This window comes from Otolemur garnettii, unplaced genomic scaffold, assembly GCF_000181295.1.
Source record: "Otolemur garnettii isolate 467f Iridium unplaced genomic scaffold, OtoGar3 scaffold00016, whole genome shotgun sequence".
NCBI classification, from domain to species: domain Eukaryota; kingdom Metazoa; phylum Chordata; class Mammalia; order Primates; family Galagidae; genus Otolemur; species Otolemur garnettii.
In genome coordinates this window covers 24,947,544-24,968,102 of record NW_003852411.1, presented here as the reverse complement: position 1 = coordinate 24,968,102, position 20,559 = coordinate 24,947,544, and the positions used below count along the sequence as shown (strand labels likewise).

Here is a 20,559-nt window from a genome sequence, read left to right as displayed (position 1 = left end):
AGCATCTTAGTGACCTTTTTTTGTGTATTACAAGCAGCACAGTGCTTGGTACATAGTAGGTGCTCATAAAATATTTGTTGTTGAATTAATGCAATAGGTTTCTCTCATTTTCCTCCCTTAGCCTGGATGAAGGCAGATGAACCTTCAGAGCCCTTTGAGGGGCAAAGAGAAAAGTCAGGTCAAATGTGGGGGAAGGTGGCTGCCTCCCCTTTCATAGCTACTTCGAAAACATGCTTTTGGAACCTTGTACCCTGGGGGCGAGAAAGCACTTCAGAGTACCTAGAGCTCTAGGAGGTGCATGTCTTTGGGTAAGATATTGTGATACCAAACATTCATTCAACAAACCCTTATCATGAGTCAAGACGTGCTAGACATGAGTAAGGTTCAGTTCCTATCCTCATGAATCATACAGGTCAGGCAGAGACAGATCTGGACACAGCTCAGGGCCCCAAGGAGGAGCCCAGAGGAAAGGACCTTGAATGTGTCCCAGGAGAGTTAATGTCAAGACCAAGATCTGACTGTGGAGCCAAGTTGCTTTTGGGGAGAAGAGCCACAGTTCTCTGACAGAGGAAGAAGATGGGCCTTGAAGGAGGGGTATCAAGAGAGCAGAAACAGCAAGAACATCTCCACTGTCTGGAAGCATGTGGACTGACTCCCAGGCCTGCCAGGGTCTTCCTGATACTGCAGGCGCCTGGATGATGCAACTACCATTTGGGGCTCTGTCCTCTGCCCTCAACCACCAAGGAACCACCTGACTCTACTATGGCCACAAGCAATGCATCCCCAGGATTCTCTCCATACCTTGCTGCTAGGAAGCAAAAGAGGCCAATGGTAAATAGACACAGACCCATAAGACACAAGATCTCTCTGCCTGAGTGTGAACAAAACCCACATGAGAAAAGAAATAAGAATTTCCACCAACAATTTTATTATTATTGAAAACATTTTGAACGAAGCAGAGAATTTAACAAAATGCATATAAAAATACACTCCTTTTAGAAAAATCACAAGTGGACAATAGACTTTTGGAATCGTTCTTCTGATTACCCAGGGAAGATGCAATATTTATTTAATAGTAAACTGCATTCGGGTAAGACCAGCCACTGCACTGGGCCATGAGACATAAGCAGCCCTAACACCACCTGAGCATTCAGAGTAGAAGAAAAGCTTGACAAACAGGGGACAGCTTGGGAGGGCAGCAAGACAGCCCAACCAGCAAACCAGGGCCCAGGAGGCTGGAAGGAGCTGGGGTAAGGCATAGGGAACCAGATACACAGCATGGGCTGTGGGGAGGGGAGCTGCCATTTATTCTGCCTTATAAGGTGTCACTAGTACATGAGGACCTGGGCCATCCGTAGGACAGCTCCTGTGTGCATGTTTGTTTTAAATCAATTCATATTTAACTCACTAGACTAACATGTGGCTTCAGTGGGAGTCATCCTTGTCTGCAGCACAGGGAGACCAGAGAGGAGAGGCCCAGATCAGCAAAGCAGTTTCTCAAATTAAGCTCAATTAAGCACCTGCTGAGCCTGGGGATGGGGAGGGGACAGGAATTGTGAGGCTCGGACCTCCCCCAGGGAGCTCCCACTCCTATCCCCTGGTGGGACATGCCATCAGAAGACTTTTCCACATGGCCCACGATTGGGTGTGGGACAAAGCAGCAGGACTGTTTCCACATGTGGGCGATCAGGATGTGTTACAGAAGTCACTATGACTTGAGATGGGGTGTAGGGGACAGGCAGAGTAGGAAAGTGTGTGAGCAAAAGTCCCACAAGGGCGTGTACCACAAGAATGGGAGGTGGATGTATGGGCAGTTTGGGGAAATGAGCTGGAGGCTGGAGGCCAGGCCGATGCAGTATTTTTCACATACTTATTTATTCTTTCTGTCATGCAACAGAAGATATACTGAGTGCAAACCCTCTGCCAGGTGCTCCCGCAGGTGCTGGGCACACAGGTGAGCAGGGCAGGCTCCCACCCTCTGGGACTGGCGCTGCCTCCCTGGAGATCTCGGAGCAGGGGTACCCCATGCTCCACACTGTGCTTCCTGGGGCTCCTGCCAGCTAGTAAATAGTAATAGTAAACTGCATTTGGGCAAGACCAGCTACATGGGAAGTGGAGGCTGCAGCCTGGTCCAGGGTGAGGGCCAGGCCCTGAACTAGGTGTGGCAGTGGAGAAGTGTCTGTCACAGGACAGTGTGGTTGGCAGGGTCAATAACAGGAGGGACTGCCTTCCTAGGCCAGCCAAGTCCCCCTGTAGCAATCACAGGGGAAGAAGCATCCCATCAATATCCAGGATGGAGGGGCCGGGGCAGGAAAATGGGGCTTGGGGAGGATAGGGAGGCCAGGAAGTAGGAGAAAGAACCCCTCATCCTTCCTCCAACCCCACCCCACAGCAGGATCCTATCACCGGTCATGGGGGACAGGGGATTCGCGCCCATAGCTCCTCTGGTCTTCATGCCTGTAGCTGTCCCCATAGCCCCTCTCGTCTTCATGCCTATAGCTGTCCCCGTAGCCCTTCTCATCTTCATGTCTATAGCTGTCCCCATAGCCCTTCTCATCTTCATGCCTGGAGCTGTCCCCATGGCTCCTCTGGTCTTCATGCCTGTAGCTGTCCTCTTCCCTTCCTCTGGAAAGCTCTCTCAGCTGTTCTGGTGGCTCCTGGTAGGCTGCCCGATTCCTACAGTTAAGACAGAATGGAAGGATTTTCCCTCAGCTGGGCCTCCAAAGGAGCTGGGCCTCCTGCACATTAAGGGAAAAGCAGCCATCAGACCTGCCAGCCCCACCCTAGAGCTGAACAGGATGCTGGACTAAAGGGCAGAGCTGAGAGTGGACAGGAAGGGACCACGAAGGTGTTCCACTCACGAGTTGAGGGAATTTCAAGATCAGGAGGGCTCCACTAGCCAAGAAGGGTCTGGCCCTCGGACAGAGGCTCCAGCCCACTCTTGGCTCTGGACACTCCCCAGGCAGCCCCATCCTCTGAGCCTCGGAAAATCCTGGGACTATAGGCACATTTTATGATGGTCAGCTTATTCCTTTCCTCTGCCACAAAATGGGGGTGATGTCCCCCAGGGTGTTGCAAGTGAGAGAAGCTCTGAGAAGTTGGGATCCTTATTTCCAATAAGCTCAGACTCTTCCAACAGGCAGCCCGCCCAGACACTCACGGCCTTGCGTCCTCCCTATCCTCAGCCTTGTCATCACTCCCCCGGCAGCAGCAGCAGTAGATGATGATGCCGATGATGATGAGGGCCAGAGCCACGCCCGCCGCGATGCCCGCATACAGTGCCATGTTCATGGAGGCTGCCAGAGGACAGGGCAGCTGTACCACCAGAGCTGGCCTGGCCCCCGCCCTCCTCCCAGCCCAGGGAGCAGCAGCTGCCAGCTTCTGACAATACTCGGTGACAGGCATGGCCTTGCGGGACTGTAACCCGACATACCAGGGGATACTCTTTGGGAATGGATGCGCAGATAAGGACTGACAGACAAATAGCTCCACATCTTAACACTCTCTGGGATACCCTGGCTCTGGAATAATCCTCTGTGTCAGCCCTGCCAGCTCCTGGGGCTACACGTGGCGCCTCCTCCCACAAAAGGATTGGGGCCAGACTCTGCAGTAGCTGGCTCTGGGCACTTTCCCCCTGCTCATCAAGTAGCCCATAGGGGAAGAACTGAGGAAGTCTCCAGAAGTCAGTCCTAGGCTCCACTTCCAAAGAACCAGTGGAGCAGGACTGGCCTCCGAGTGAGGAGAGTCTAGGACAGGAGTTGTCCTGCCTAGGCCACCACCACAAATACCCTGCAGGGGAACGGCCCTAAAGAGACTGGCCAACTCAATGCCTTGGTTGTCTCACAGCTGACTCTTAGGCCCTGGGTCAGCCATCTTTTGGTCTCTGTTATCCCTTCGTCCCCAAGCTGCTCTTACGCATTCTGACGGCCACTGTGATGTTGCAGGATTCCATCCCCACCTTGTTGCTAGAGATGCAGATGTAGTAGCCCGATGTGTCTGTGGAGATGTTCTTAAGGGAGAGGGGCTGGCCTGAGACTGGAGAGGAAGAACAGTCGGGGGAGGAGAGAGCAGGAATCAGGGGCCTGGACTCCAGGGAGGTACATGCTCTGCCACTGAGCCTCCCCAGATGTGGTCTCATCTGTAATAGGGAGAAAATCTCCACCTCTCAGGCTGTGGGACCACTGAGCCAGGTGTGACACATGACACTGAAGAGTTGTGAACTCAGTCAGGGACCCTGGAGCTGATGTCTGCCTCTGACACTTATTTTGGGGCCTTTGGCAAGTAACTTAGCTTCATTAAAGCTTCGTTTCTTCACCTATAATGGAAATAACAGGACCTGCCTCCCAGGGACTTGTGAACACAAAAGGAGGTGCTGCTAATACGTCTAAGCCCCAGTGGAAGGGCAGACATGTAGCGAGAGCTCAGAAACAGGGCCCAGCTTGACGGAATGTTTCAGATAGTGCAATGTGAAAATGCTGTAAAATTAGAACATAATATTGCCACTTCGATAATCTTGAGAAACTGAATCCCTTAGCTTGGACTCATGTGAAAGAGGCTTGGGAAATCAAAAACCTGGATCTCTGGATTTCTGTCATGAGGAGGGTATATGTGTGGGATATGTGTGAGGGGCGTGGGGGTGTGTGTGTGGCGTGTATTGTGGGTGTTGTGTGTGTGGTGTGGTGGTGGGGTATGAGTATGGTGTGGTGTGTATCTGGTTCACGTAGTGTGTGGTGAGCGTGCATGTAGCATGTGGCATATATGTGATATATGCAGGGTGTGTGTGTGTGTGTGTGTGTGTGTGTGATGTGAATGTGTGGGGTGCAGGAGTATCAGGTAGGGTGTATGTGGTGTGGGTTGAGAGGGCGAGTGCATGTGGTGTGTGTGCAGTGTGTGAGGGGATGAGTGTGTATGTGGTGTGCAATATATGTGCGTGGTGTATATGATGTGTATGTATCGTTTGGTGTGTGGGGGGTGTGTACTGGAGTATTAGTGTGTGTGTGTTTGTGTGTGCCGTGTGTGTGAAAGTGTGGGCAGGGTGTGTGCGTGGTGTGGATGTGTGGCATTGGGGTAGGATGGAGGCGTCTGCTACCTTTTCCGGAAGCCATTTCATTTCTTTAAGCTGCAGCACCTTCTCCAGAATGTGTGCGTGTGAAAACACTTGATCCTCCTGACTCCAGGGGGATGGACAAGGGTGCCCCCCTGAGAGACCTTCTGTCTAAATTTACAATCTGTGAATTTCTTCATTTTGAAAGAGAGAGCTTTATGCTCGGACATACGGCTAAGCCCTGTCCTCAAAGATGCTTTGTCATGACTGCTATTCTGACAGAAGAGTTAGAGACCGGCATCCTCTAATTTCGCTGCAGGGCCAGCCTTGTGTGATCCCTGCTGCCATCAGGTGGCTACACTCCATCCACAGGAGATGGCCTAAATTGCAGATAGGATCCCACCACTGCTCTGTTTCAGACATTTCAGAGGCTGCACATAATCCTCTGTAACAAATTCCAGCTTTTTCATGTGACAAGGTTACAGATCTGGCCCCACCAGCTTTATTTATTTATTTGCTACTTTCCCTGATGTCCTGCAGGAAAACCAGGGAAGCAGCCCTCTCCCTGCTCCACTGCCACTGTCTTGCAAGATTGTATCTCCAGCCTTTCCTTGTCTGGATGTGCTGCTTGGTACATGTCCTCAAATATAATGTCCTCTCAGCCTTCCAACACTCTGGTATGAAGGGGTGTGGAACAAATATCTCAATCTCCTCTTGCACGGAGGCAGACAGAGGCTTGGAGAAGTGATGGGACTTGCTCCAGGTTGCAAAATTAAGAAATGACAAAGCTGGAACAAAAATCCCATTTTAGGTCTTGAACCTTCTGGGGTCATTGGCAACTTCCTTTTTTACAAAAACTTTATATTCTAAAAGCAATATATGTTCATTATAAGAATTTATACTATATGATGTAAAACTATTTCAATTCAATTCAATACAGAAAACATGCTGATCACAGCTATAAAGAACATAACAAAGGTCCCCGTCCTCTCAGTGTTTCCGGCCAACAAAAGAAGAAAGACATGAAACAATGGTGGTTTTGAGGGGGGTTACAGTTCAAAACACAGCTGCTATTTGAGCTTACATCAGAGGATTTAATCTCATCCAAAAAGTCAAGGAAAGCCTGTATAAAGAAGAGAGAATGAGATAAAAATCACTCACAATTGGCTCAGCGCCTGTAGCACAGTGGTTATGGCACCAGCCACATGCACCGAGCATGGCAGGTTCGAACACAGTCCAGACCAGCTAACCAACAAGGACAACTACAACCAAAAAAAAATAGCTGGGCGTTGTGGTGGACACCTGTAATCCCAGCTACTTGGGAGGCTGGGGCAAGAGAATTGCTTAAGCCCAAAAGTTTGAGGTTGCTGTGAGCTGTGACGCCACAGCTCTACCCAGGGTGACAGTTTGAGACTCTGTCTCAACCCCCCCCCCCAAAAAAAACACCATTCACAATCTCACTATCTAGAAATAACAGCACTTTGATTGGCTTTTTTTCTTCCAGTTTTTTCACTCGTGTTTTCTTTAAAGTCTTCCCTTGAACCACAGGACACTACTCTCTGGTGTTCATTCTCTATAAAATGCTGCCCCTTCTATCCTAGGATTCTGCACCTAACGCATTTTCTGGAATATTGTGTACAAGCGATACTGACATGTGGTACTGAAAAAGAGGTCCATAATCAAAACAAGTTTACAAATCACTGAGTTGAGGTTAAATAAGTTTTTTAAGGGCAAAGCTTGCAAAGCTCTTAGTATGCTAAAGAGCACCAATAATCTCTGATGGGGGTTATAGTATTAATAACTTCATTTTCCAAACTAATTGTGTTTTGTTATTTTTAAGAGGCATCTTGTAGCAGCACACTTTGGGAAATGTTCTATGATCCTGGACCCACTTAGAAGGTCTAGAATTCATAACAGATTCCCACAACTTTGGAGTGTAAAACTCAGCCCACGTGTTTGGGGTACATAGCACACTGCACACAGACTGAGGACACTCCTGGGCCTTGATTGGGGGGTGACTTTGTAGTCCACTGAGTTAGCACCATCCTTCCCTAGTTCCCTGATGCAAACAGTGGGCCTTAAAAGCCGGTCTGAGATGAACCAGTAAATGTCATCTGCCACAGGACCTGCTTTGTTTCTATGTTGGGGCTCCTAAACCCCTTTTCCTTTAGAAAGGGACCAGTAATTTCTGAAATCCAGAGAAACTAATGTTTCTGCTGCAGTGGTGACACCTCGTGGTCAGGACGGGGAATGCAAGGAAGGTAACCTCCCACCTTGACTCTGCTCCAGGTGTGGAGAGATTCCTCTTCAGGGAAGCTCAGGTCTTACCAAGACACTAAAGCCAAGTTGACAAGATCTAACTTTTCTGCCCCCTTACCGTGACCCTACAGCTTGTCAATAAGCTCAGGATGTCACCTCTCACCCAAGGTCCTCAAGATCCTTCTTGGACCCATCCCCACTTTTCATAGTCTCCCTGGGCAAAGTACTCCAGTCCCCAGAATCCCCCCTGCCATTTCCTTGATATACAGCTTCCTATTTACTTGATGCATAAAACCCAGCTGTCTGGGACACAGTTACAGAGCATGTTCAGAGCTGCAACATAAGTGATTTCTTCTTATCCGCTTCACGGCTTTGGGGGAAGGTAATATTATGACCATACCAGTTTCTTTCAAATGATAATACTAAAGGTCAGTGAGGCTATTAATGATTTACAGTGGAGAATTCAACGCTCAAATTCTTGTTTTCTGGTTCCAGAGTCCCTGATCTCACTGCTAACTTGTTTACACTGATTACTCGGTCAAAGGAAACAATCTCTAATGCTGGAAATTCTGTCTTCAGATGTAGAAGGGTGGGGGAACACCCCCTTTCCAAATCATCCATGGTAATCTGAAATGTTTTAAAAGTCACAAATAGGTTTGGACTGACCCACAGGGGAGGAAGATGTGGGTAGAGTCTCTTGGCTCTGTGCAGCAGGGTGCAGACAAAGACTTTGAGACCCTCACCCCGCATCACCATCCAGAGGCAAGCTTGTGTCGGGATTACCGTTAACCACGTTCTTTTCCATCATTCCCAGGTCCCCAGCCTAACGCTGAGAAAATATCAACTAGAGGCAGAATAAACCTTCAGAAAAGACAGAAAAATGTCTCCCTTTAACCTCTTTTCATGTCCTCAGAATTCTCCCCTTTTGGATCACTGAAAAGCTAAACTCTGACTTCTAACCAGCAGAGAAGTCTCCCAACAGGGGCAGGAGCGCTGCAGGCAGGTGTTCATTTGTGAGGATGTTCGGGATGTGGTGGGGTCAGTGGAGTCAGAGATGGATGGGCCCAGCATGGATAGGGGATGGAAATGGAAATGCCTCGCCCCTGGGAGGAGCTGCAGAGTTAGACTTGGAGCCTCAATGTATACTTAATCATAATCATAATGATATAGTAACACAGCATTATGGACATAATCATAACAATATAATCATATAGTATTATGAACACAATCATAATGATATACTAATATAGCATCATGGTCGTAATCATAATCAGAATTAAACCCCCACCCCGTGCTTTTGCACAAAGTGGTTGTCAATAACAACTGCAGTCAAGAGAACTGAGGTATGAAGAATAGAGAAAACAGTTTAACAATTATTGTGTGCTTCCACTGAGTGCTTTACATGAATCATCTTTATTTCTCACCAGAACTGTGAGGGAAGTATTATTATGAGAAACCAGCACTTGGAGAGATGGCCCAAGATATCACAGTGGTAACAGCAGGGTGGTGGAATGGGGAGAGGGGCAGCCTTCAGGAGCTCTGACTGGTCATCCCACGTCTCCCCTGGCAGGCCTTGCCAATCAGCTGCAACCTTCCCCGTTGACCCCATTACCTACCTGGTTGGGGCAGTGGCCGCTCCTGGTTCAGGACATCGTAGCTCTTCCAGCTGTACTGAGGGGCTGGGGAGCCCTCCTTTGATTCGCAGGTCAGCTGGATATCATTCCCAATTACAGTTTCTCCCTGGATGGCGCAGTCTGGCTTGGAAGGTGACACTGTGTAGAGGAAGATCAAAGAGCAGCCGTATATCAGGCAGAGCTTGGTGACAACTGGAAACAGGTACATACTGCCTCGTTTGTTTAAAGGCAGAGAAATCCATAGTTTAGTGTGAGATATAATGCTGTAAAACAAATTCACCCCCAAAATATCTGCTTGGTGGCCTGACCCCATCACAGAGAGGCAGTACATACAGCAGGAAGCATCATGTTCTGGCTATAGTAGGTGTGGTTTCATATGTTCCTCTAGTTTAGACTCACAGAATTTTAAAAATAGTTCAACATGACCATTATACAGATGGGGATACTAAGGCCAAGGGAGGGCAGTTACTTATGGGTTGTAGCAGAGCTGGGACTAGAACCCAGGTCTTCTGACTCCAGGCCCAGTGCACAGTTCACCAGCTCACATTAGTCCATCCGTCCCTTTTAGGGAAATCCTCAATCCCTCTAAACTTCAGAGTTCCTATCTGTAAAATTAGGAGACAACAAACCTTTTCTGTAAAGGGCCAGATGGCAATATTTTAGGCTTCGTAGACCATTTATCATCTCTGTTGTACTTCTTTTTCTTTTTAAATAACGCTTTAGGAAAGTAAAAAAAAAAGGCTGTGAGCTGAATTTGGCCCCTAGTTTGCCTACCCATGGGTTAAATGATCTCAGAAGCCCTTCAACTCTTAACTTCTTAGGAATGTTCTCTTCAGGGTAAGGCATTACCCGCTTCCAGTGCTCTGCTGATAGAATGCAATTGCCTGTGTGGCTGTGTGCCTGGTGATAGGAGCGACTACAGGGTAGGGCTAAGTGCTGGGTGGAGAATGAGACAGAGGGGGCAGGGGGCAGAGATAAGAACAGGGAAGCCCAGAGAGAGGAGGTTACAAACCGAGCAGCATCCTCAACTCACGGTCCTAACCCGATTTCTTGAGCCTTTTACTCAGTGTTATTAAGGCACCACTGTGTACAGGGGTTCATTCTGCAAACCTTATTGGGCACCTACTGTGTGCCTGACAGTGCTGGGCACTAGTATAACACAGTGAGTTAGTCAAGGGATGCAGTGGGGGCAAAAGACAAGTGTGTGGACAGTGACCAGGCAGGAGGCAGGGCTGCTAGGATGGGGAAGGCACAATACAGCATCAGCTGTGACCTGAAGGGAGTGTCATTGGGATGACAATCAGAGCTCCTGAAGGCTGCCCCACTCCCCATTCCACCACCCTGCTGTTACCAGTGTCAACAGCCAATGGTGGAGATGGTGACAGTTATCAGAGAAAGAGAGGTGAGGGCACGCTAGGCGGAGCAAACAGCGTGTACAAAGGCTCCAGGGCAAGAAGCATGCAGTACGCTAGAGATTTCAGACAGTGTCCGTGGTGTGAGAAGGGGAGGACTGACCGTGGAGAAAGCTCTTATTGGAATCCCTGGGTTGCAGACCTGTGTCTTCTGCATCTTTCTTTTCATGCCCCCTGGGATGGCTCATTTGCCTGATGACCAGTGCCACCCGTTCTATAATCCAGGTACTTGGTAGGTCACTGAGCAAAGGCGGGCATCCAATCTCAGCCCCTCCCGAAATCACTGGGACAAGCTCTCTGGACACACCTCTTCCCTCTAGTCCACCAGCTACAGTGTCTCCTCTTGAAAATAGGCAGGCCCCTGTAAGGTGTGCCAACGTGAGGGCCAGCCATGAGCAGGGCAAGAGGACGAGAAACAAGAGGGCCCTCCCTTTCTGCCGCTCCTGCTTGAACAGTCCTTAAAGCTACGAGGCCCAGGGTCCAGTCAGGCTGCATCTATCCTGGCCCAGACTCTGGGACTGGAACACAGTAGAGAGGGGACAGCTGCTACTGAGGACCACTCCAACTCATGGCTCTGCTGCCCGCCCTGCTGGCCCAGCAAGCAGGTCCCTGGGGTCACAAGAGAAGGTGAACGCCTCTCCCAAGGTACTATGCTCTAGAACAGATTTACTGGACCAAACTTTATCTCTTGAGCTCTCAGCAGTACAGAAACACACCTCCCCACCTTGTTCCCAAGAATGCCTGAAACAGGAGGCTAAGCCTGGATTCCACAGTTAGAGAGCTGGCCCCAAATACCAAGACTACCTGAGAAGTCCCACGCCAGCCCAAAGGCATACTGAGTGTGCATGGGTGATAGCAGAGCCTGTCTGCCACTGGGTTTCTTTGGGTTACAGGGTGAAAAGGGAAAGAAAGTGACTAATGTCCAGTGGCAACTACAGAAGCATAAAAAAGCATCTGAATGGGCCCAGACACCAACTGTGCTTTAAGCTGCCATTTGCTAAGCTTAGGAACGCTGCAAAGAGCAAATCCTTAATTTTTTCCAGAGGCAGGAGTAGCAGTGATGACAAACAAGGGACCAGCTACCCCTAAAGAGCTCAGCTTTATAGAGGAGTGCGTTGCGTCCTTTCTCCCCTGACTGCTAACCTCAACCCCCAAACTTCGCTTCAGCTTCAGGGCAGACACCAGGCCTCACTTGTCCAGATCCCACCATCAAAAACAAGAAGGACCTTGAATCCGATATAGTTTAAACGTCCTTCCACGCATGTGGTGGCCGTGAGTCCGGGGCTGGATGTCTGATTCTCCGCAGGTGGGTCTCACCTCCCAAGCAGAAAGCAAATAATATTTATGGGGGCAGAAGAGATGGGAAGGAGACGTCTCCGAAGCCCGCGACTCCGGCTGCAGACGTCAGGGGGAGCCAGAGGCCGGGGAGACGGACTGCAGGTCCCTCCCGGTCCCGCCAGTCGGGTCGGTGACCTAGACTGCGCGCCCCGGAGGCGGGGGCTGAGCGGCTGGGGGGCAGAGGCCGCCTGGGAGCTTCCTGCTCCCTCGGTTTACTGGAGGTCACTCAACCCGAGTAGGCCGGCCCCGTATAATTAAAGTCCTGTGCCTGAAAATAGCCCAGCTGCAAAGCCATTTGGAAAGAAAAGTTGTGTTTGTTGTTTTTTAGATTTGTACTGTATTTCTTTTCTTTCTTTTTTTTTTAAACTGGATTTATTAACATGTACTACAAAATGGTCTCCCTCCCTCTTTTCCTTCCTCCTTTCCTTCTTCCACCCCTTCCTTCTTTTTTTTTGAAAAAGGACAACATTGATTTCCCCAAGTTCCATAATCTCCGATTAAACGTGTATCTTCTGGCCCAGAGGGGGGAAGGGAGGTTGGGCATTTATGCTTACAAAGTCCGCGTTAATGCTTACGTTCCCCGAAGGAAATGGACTTCGTACTCGCCCTACACGCACACACATTTGTGCATGGGGGGGGTGGGGGGGAATATTGTATTTTTCATATCAAAAACAAAAAGGAAGCAGCTTAAATATCTATCAGTGTGGAACAATCGAATAAATCATGGTATATCCCGTGATGAAGTGTATGCTGTTAACAGGGAGATCTATTTGTGTTCATCTGGAGAAATGTGCAGGAAACCTTGTTAAAGAAAAGTAAGTTGCAGGGCAGGGCCTGTGGCTCAGGAGCAGGGCGTGGGGCCCATATACCGAGGGTGGTGGGTTCAAACCCGGCCCTGGCAAAACTGCAACAAAAAAATAGCTGGATGTTGTGGCGGACACCTGTGGTCCCAGCTACTCAGGAGCCCCAGGCAGGGAGAATCGCCTAAGCCAGGAGTTGGAGGTTGCGGTGAGCTGTGACGCTACAGCACTTTACCAAGGGAAATAAAGTGAGACTCTGTCTCTAAAAAGAAAGAAAAGAAAAGTAAGTCGCAGAGTGATCTTCATAATATCCCGTTTTTTTTAAAAGAAAAAGAGAAGACTGTGTCAGTGCGTGAATGTTGGGAGCACATGAAGAGAAGCGTGGAAGATAGACTGAACTAGTCTGTATAATTGTACAGTTCGACTCACTCCATAATGCTTTCAAAAAAGCGGCCACCTTATGCAGTTAAAAATAAAATCCCATCAAGTAATGTAAAAAGGGAGGGGAAAGAAAAATGTTCAACTCTTTGGGTTGAAAGTGTTGCTACCTCCCAGAGGTGGCACCGTTTCTTATACTGGCCATGGCCGCAGTGTAGTTTAAGTAACAGTTATTTTCTAATGCTGTGTGTGTTGGGGCTCAGGGTGTGCAGATACGGTGTGAAGGGTTTGCACTGGGTGGCTGAAGTCAGGACAAGGAAAGGTGTCCTCCCTGTAAGAGAGTCTTAATGCTGCCCTCAGAGGACCAAATTAAGGCCCAATGAGTCTTTGCAATAGGATTTAAGATTTTCCTCTTGATTCTTTTCACAGCTATTGTATGAAAATGAGAAGAGTGGTTTCGGGGGAGAGAACACCAGGCAGAGCAGGACCCACCACCCCAAAGTAGGCTTCTCCTCTGCCTCCAGGAACACCTGCAGTTTGTGGACTGCTCAGGGTAATCTTCAGTTCAAAGGGAGGACTAGCGCCCCCTCCTTGAGACAGTGGGGCCCCAGCAGGACCAGTTACTGCCTCTGGCTTCATCTTGCCAGGAGGGTGCTTCTCCCTCTTCCCCAACTCATCAAAGAAATGGAGACACTTACCGAGGACCAAGAGGCGGGCACGTGACTTTAAGGTGCCAACCAGGTCTGCCAGCAGTGAGACAGTACACTCATAGGTGCCGTTGTCATCCATGGTCAGCTGACTAATGGTGATGGAGGCATCTGACTGCTCAGCATTGGCCGAAACGTTGACACGGTTCTCATAAAGGCTACCATAGATGTACTCTTTGGTCACAAAATTCCAGGTGACCACCCTTTCCTGGAAGGAAGAAAAAAATGCCACTTGGCCTTCACCCCCGGCCCCGACATGGTGCTTCCTCCTGTCCCAAGTACCTTTATCCACCGTCCCTGAGAGCACCACACCACCCCTCTGAACAAGCCACTCTAATATGTGCTACCCATTTGGATTTCTTTTACTATTTTATATGTACACATGATTTAAAAAAATTTTTTTTTGAGATAGAGTCTCACTCTGTCACCCTGGGTAGAGTCTGTGGCATCACAGCTCACAGCAAGCTCAAACTGTTGGGCTCAAGAAATCTTCTTGTGGCACCTGTGGCTCAAGTGGCTAAGGCGCCAGCCACATATACCTAAGGTTCAAATCCAGCCCGGGTCCGCCAAACAACGATGGCTGCAACCAAAAAAAAAAAAAAAAAAAAAATAGCCAGGCATTGTGGCAGGCACCTGTGGTCCCAGCTACTTGGGAGGCGGAGGCAGGAGATTCACTTGAGCCCAGGAGTTGGAGGTTGCCGTGAGCTGTGATGCCACAGCACTCTACCTGGGGGGATAGCTTGAGGCTCTGTCTCAAAAAAAAAAAAAGAAAGAAAAGAAATCCTCTTGCCTCAGCCTTCCAAGTAGCTAGGACTATAGGTGCCTACCACAACACCTGGCTTGTTTTTCTGTTTTTAGTAGAGATAGGGTCTTGCTCAGTCTGAGGCTGGTCTCAAACTCCTGAGCCCAAACAATCCACCTGCCTCGGCCTCCCAAACTGCTAGGATTACAGGCATGAGCCACTATACCTGACCTATTTTTTATTTTTATTTTTTAATGAAAATACTGAAAGACTTGGGGGTAGAGGCAGGTAGGCAGGAACACCTGTGAGTAGAAGGGGCCATCTCACATCCCACCACTTTACCTTTGGTAATCTCTGGCATCTCTTTTGTCCCTTCCATTTCAGCCCATTGTCTATGCTCCCTCGTTTGTTACCAATATTTACTGAGCACCTACTGTGTACCAGGCATCATGCTATGCAGCCTCCATTGACTTCCAAGCTTCCTTTGTGTACCTGAGTCTTGCCTTTGGAATTTATTTATTAATTGATCTACTCTTCAGTGATAAATGATATCATTTATCAAATAGTGTATAAGAGCAGTTAAAATCACAGATTTTCAAGCCAATTTGATTCCAGTGGAGTGAGTACTTCAGTTCAAGTCCCAGTTCTGCCACTTGCTAGTTGTGTGGCGTCGAGCAAAGCGCTTGACCTCTCATGTGCACAATGTGAGGGTGTCAGCAAGCCCCCGGGGGAAGGGCTCAACTACAGCTTGAACTTTACCACGGAGTGAGAACAACGTAACCTAAACATTTGTACCCTCATATTAATTTTTTTAAATTATAAAAAATAAACAAAACTAGAAGTGAAGAAGGAGGAGGAGGGAAAAGGAAGAAGGAAATCAATCAATAAAAACAGGAAAACTAGCCAGGTGTTGGGGCAGGCGCCTGTGGTCCCAGCTACTTGGGAGGCTGAGGACTTGAGCCCAAGAGTTTGAGGGCACTGGTGAGAGAGTAAGACTTTGCCTCTCCCTCCCCACCCCTCCCAAAAAAAAGACTGCCAGAGAGCCAAGGCAGGAAAACTCCAAGATGGGAAAGTGGCTGCTGGTATGACATGCTAAAGAGAGATGAGGTAAGATGACCGAATGAAGCCTATTGAATTAAGCAAAAAAGAAGCTGCTGTGACTTCATTGGGCAGTGCAGAGAGGAGACACATGGTGCCAGGTCTGCTGCCCCCGCACGCACTGCCCTTGGCGCAGATCAGAACAAGGTGCTCTGCCGGCCACTTCAGCATACAGATTGGCTGACAGAGCACAGCCCCCTCGGCTGCATGTGCTTACTCAGGGCACGATCTGCCGACCATAGGCAACAGGCCTGGCAGGGGTAGACAGCTGCTCTCTTGGGAGGCCTGACCGAGAAGGGGGCAGATGAGGAGCCATGGAGCAGTCTGTGGATGCTGGTGGCTCCCAGCTCAGCTCTTTTCTGACCCTGGCTGGCTCTGCCCAGGCCTCCCCATCTTCCTCCCATCAAAGATATCCCAAGGCTTCCTCCCTAGAGCTCCCTCTAGTCATACCCCTTGCTAAAACCAGTCCCATAATCTGTGTGAGGATTACACAGATTAACAGAGTTAATCCCTTTCTCTGAACCTTTGCTTGCCCTTTTGGAAGTAAAGGATCTATCAGTCAATAAAGTAACTTTAGTATCTACCTTAGCACCCAGAGGAGTGTCAGGCATAGACTTTATGTCTGGTTTGCTGAATACATGTGATAGTCAAAGAAGGTGATTACTCTAGGACTCTGGGAGCCCACAGGACAGGTGGCTGTGGCCCATGAGGGTTCCGTGGTTCATCAGGCCCAGACTTGTTCTCCTTCCCCGTTGGTCCTGCCCCTTTAGGACTTTGATGTCCTGGGCTACCCATTCTGTTTTGTCAGAGAAGAAACTAAGTCTTTTTCTACTCTGAGTGGTTGCGGAACTAATGTTGACTTCTGCTAGCAGTGTTTGCATTTTATAAGATCTTGTTTTCTGTTTTTTTGGAGATAGATTCTTGTTCTGTTGCCCAGGCTAGAGCAGTGGCCCATTCATAGCTCATTGAAACCTGGAGCTCCAGGGCACAAGCCATTCTCCTGCCTTAGCTTCCCAAGTAGCTGGGTCTACGGGCACAAGCCACCATGCCTGACTAAGGATAATTGTATTTATTACAGCATTATTTGTAGTAGCAAAATACAATAAACAAACTGAATGTCCATTCATGGTACACATAGTACCTTCATAAAATGAAATGCTTCATCTAGGGTGGCGCCTGTGGCTCAAAGGAGTAGGGCACTGGCTCCATATGCTGGAGGTGGTGAGTTCAAACCCAACCCTGGCCAAAAACTGTAAAAAAAAAAAAAAAAAAATGTTTCTTGCAAATGTTTAAAATATATATATTTGTTGTTGTTTTTTGCGTTTTTTAGGTAGAGTCTCATTATGTTGCCCTTGGTAGAGTGCTATGGTTCACAACAACCTCAAACTCTTGAGCTTAAGCGATTCTCTTGCCTCAGTCTCTCAAGTAGCTGGGACTACAGGCACCTGATACAATGCCCAGCTATTTTTTTTTTGCAGTTGTCATCATTGTTTAGCAGGCCTGGGTGGAGTTTGAAACTGCCAGTCCCTGTTTATGTGGCTGGCACCCTAACCACTGAGCTACAGGCGCCAAGCCCCAAGATATACTTTAATGAGAAAAGAAGCAAATTCAGAACAGTATGTATATAGTATATGTAAATACATGTATTTATAAATGTATATGCATGTGTACATAGACATATGATACCACTGTTTGTGTGTGCCTTGCCTGGGGTGCAGGAGGGTGTGGGGACAGAGGGATAGGGGTGTGGGAACTAGATGAAGGGACGGCAGGGGTGGGGATGAGAGTGAGCCGTCTCAGTGTACACTTTCTGTGATGTTTTGGTTTTCAAACCATGGGATTCTAGTATCTATTTAAAAATAGAATTAGGAAATAAAACAAAACTCCACATTCTCCAAAAGAATCCAAACGGGAGAAAATAAGCCACTCCAAACAAGGAAATTTGGCTTCAGAGTGAGGGCTGTGCTAATCAGAAGGAATGACTGAGTTGAATGGTAAAACTTAAGTCATTTGAGACCGGCCAACAGAAAGATATTTTAGGGCAGGCGACTTTTCCAAAACAAAGGTGGCACAATCTGAGACTACGTATCTGCAACATCACTACCGCCACCCCACACACTCTAGCTCTGGAGCTAACCTTGATTCCATTCTGTAGGGCTTGATTGCCCAGAGGTCATGGTTGGCTGATAATCATTCCTCTGATGCCCCAAACTTACCGAATGAGTCCTGAGAAGCTTATCCCATTGGATAAATCCACTCCGATCAGTGACTGAAGTGTGGTAGGTGCACGGAAGGGTGACACTCTTTCCCCGGGCAGCCTGAAGAACATCCTGCGGGGTTTCCACAGTGATGGCACCGACAGCCACCCAGACTGGAAAGGAAGTAGGAAATGAGAGGGAAAAGTAAAGGACAGGGCCACACCCACCCAGTGCCCCTGGGACCTCTGAGGGAATACCCAAGGCCATCCTAGCCCTTACAGCCACAGCCAGACATGCAACAACAGTGAGCTTGGCCCTGACACATCAAAGACGAATTCAGCAACCTCAGTCCACCTTAACTCCATCCTGCAACATCACTGAAGAAGTTGCCTGGCTTTGAACTTCAGCCCCACCTCTTAGCAGCTCTGTGAACTTTTCTGAGTTTTTGTCATGGGTGAAATAGAATCCTAATACTTCCTAGAATGTGGGAGAAAGTAAAAGAGATATTACGTGCAATTTTCTCTTAGTACCTGGCACCTAGAAAACTCGACCATATTACCTGCTGTCTTTTTTGTTGTGATGATGATTTATTCATTTACTTAACAAATATTTATGGACCATTAACACATGGTAAAGAATTTTATAAAGCTGGATATGGTGGTTCACACCTGTAATTCTAGCATTCTGGGAGGCCAAGGTGGGTGGACTGCTTGAGCTCCGGCGTTTGAGAGAAGCCTGAGCAAGAGCAAGACCCTTTCTCTACTAAAAATAGAAAAAGTATCTGGGCATCATGGTCACCACCTGTAGTCCCAGCTTAGCTACTTGGGAGGCTGAAACAAGAAGATCACTTGAGCACAAGAGTTTGAGATTGCTGCGAGCTATAATGAAAAAGAATTTTTTTTTTTTGAGACAGTCTCACTTTGTCACCTCTGGTAGAGTGGCATCATAACTCACAGCAACCTCAGACTCTTGGGCTCAAGCAATTCTCTTGCTTCCGACTCCAAAGTAGCTGGAACTACAGGCACCCACTACAATGTCCGGCTATTTTTAGAGGTGGGTCTTGCTCTTGCTCAGGCTTTTTTGGAACCTGTGAGCTCAGGCAACCCACCCATCTCGGCCTCTCAGGGTGCTAGGATTACAGGTGTGAACCACTGCATGAAAAAGAATCTTATAAATAATATTGAATCAAGGCAAAAAGAGAGGGGCTATTCTCAGGAGAGTTTATTTATATAAGTGCATCAGAAAAAGGGGAGAATAAGAGTGTGGCCCCACCATTATCTCCCATAGCACATATTCTTACTATGTGATGTTGACTCTTCTCTGTTGGGAGGTAGGGTTTACGTCCCCCTCCTTTGAGTCTGGTGGACTGGTGACTACAGTGTAAGTGATGCTATGTGGCTCTGAGACTAACTCATAAGAGGCCATGCACTGCACCTGGTTTTCTTGAGATGCTCGCCTAGGAACCCAATCAACACTCGGTGAGGAGACAGCAGCCGCATGGGAAAAGTAACGTGCAGCTGTTTGGGACACCAACTGAGGTCCTTAGGGACTGCCGACTTCAATCCTCAGACCAAGGAGTGAACAAACCCAATTGCCAAGCCCCTCCAGCTGATGCCAAGGAGTACAGAGCTGAGCTGCGCCTACAGAGCCCTGCCCAGTCAGGAAGACTCTATGAGTAAAATAAATATTGCTATTATTTCAAGTGACTAAGTTTGGGGATGGTTTGTTATACGAAGAAACATTTGGCACACAGAGCCATGTGCCCACTGATGGTGAGAACGTTCTGAGTGGAGGCTCAGCAGTGGAAAGGTAGCAAGGCAGGTGTAAGCTTGGTCCATATTCAAAGAACAGCAAAGAAGCCAATGCCTTGGAGGGGAAGGAGAGAGGAGGAGAAGGGCAGAGAAGCAGGGGTCTCTGATTGCATCGAGTGATGTCGCCCTTATTCCAACTGTGTATTTTTCTCTGAATGAGGTGGACAGCCTAGGGAGGGATGTAAGCGAAGGTAATAAATTTGACATTTTTAAAGGTCATGTTGGTGGATGTGAGGTGAGTAGACAGAAGAGGTGGGGAACAAAAGTGGAACCAGGGAAAACAGGTAAGTGTTGGGTTTTGATAGTGTAGATGAGTGTGGATGGTGGCTTAGATGGTGGCAGAGGTGGCATGAGTGATCCTGATTGGGGCGTATCTAGGAAATACAGCAACAGGGTTTGATTGCAGAGTGGATTTGGCATGTTCATGGAAAAGAGGGATCAGGGATAGATACGAGGATTTGGCTGGAAGAATGGATTGTCATTTACTGAAATGATGAGGGCTGGGGGAGGAGCAGGTTTCAGGAGTAAGATCAGGGTTTGTCTGTGGGCACATGAAGCCTGAGATGCAATTAGACATCCCAGGGCACCCTAGTGCCTGGTGATGGAGAAAAGGAGGATGAATCAGCAAGGGAGAAGAACAGGCCAGGGAGTTAGGGGGAGAACCATGAACAAGTGTGTCCCAGAGGCCAAGCAGGAAGAGTGTTTCATGAAAGCAAAAGGGTCAACTGCTCACATGCTGCTGGCCTGCTGGACTAGGGGACTGAGGACTAAGATGATCCCTGAGTGTGGCAGCATGGAGGTGACCTTGACAGGAGCAGGTACAGTGCAGCAGTAGGGACGGAGACTGAACGGAGTGGGCTCCAGAGCAAACAGGACAAGAGAAACTGGATGGGGGAGAGGAAAGAGGGGCTGTGTTGGCTGAAAGAGGCAATAGAGTCAAGAGAAGTTAGTGCCTTTGTTTTCTTTTAAAAAATACGAGTTTGGTAGCTTAAGAAATATTTTTGACACGATGTCTATTGATGATGAGAATGAACTAAGAAAGGATGGCAACAGCAAGGATGTTCTTGTGTGCAAATGGGGCTGGGAGCAGGGTTCTGGGGAGGGCAGCTCAGAAGGGCAGCGGGGCCATCCATCCATG

The 20,559-nt window shown here is 48.4% G+C and overlaps 1 protein-coding gene across 1 annotated transcript; it reads right to left on the bottom strand.

Annotated features, from left to right (window-relative positions):
* Positions 1–2,402: 2,402 nt before the first annotated feature.
* GPA33 (glycoprotein A33) lies at positions 2,403–17,877 on the bottom strand. The gene is made up of 7 exons (XM_012802602.1): positions 17,868–17,877; positions 17,629–17,783; positions 13,564–13,780; positions 8,920–9,075; positions 3,916–4,035; positions 3,161–3,296; positions 2,403–2,676 (listed from the first exon to the last, which is right to left on the bottom strand). Exons 1-7 carry the CDS (start codon positions 17,875–17,877, stop codon positions 2,403–2,405), a joined length of 1,068 nt encoding a protein of 355 aa, XP_012658056.1.
* Between the last annotated feature and the right edge of the window lie 2,682 nt (positions 17,878–20,559).

What these genes read in the sequence shown, in the direction of transcription:
- GPA33 (XM_012802602.1), bottom strand. An exon ending in AGCTTCTCAGGACTCATTCG is followed by an intron (nt 13,781 to 17,628) that starts GTAAGTTTGGGG and finishes TCTTCCTTCCAG; the next exon opens with GAAAGGGTGGTCACCTGGAA. An exon ending in TGCCCGCCTCTTGGTCCTCG is followed by an intron (nt 9,076 to 13,563) that starts GTAAGTGTCTCC and finishes TCCTCTACACAG; the next exon opens with TGTCACCTTCCAAGCCAGAC.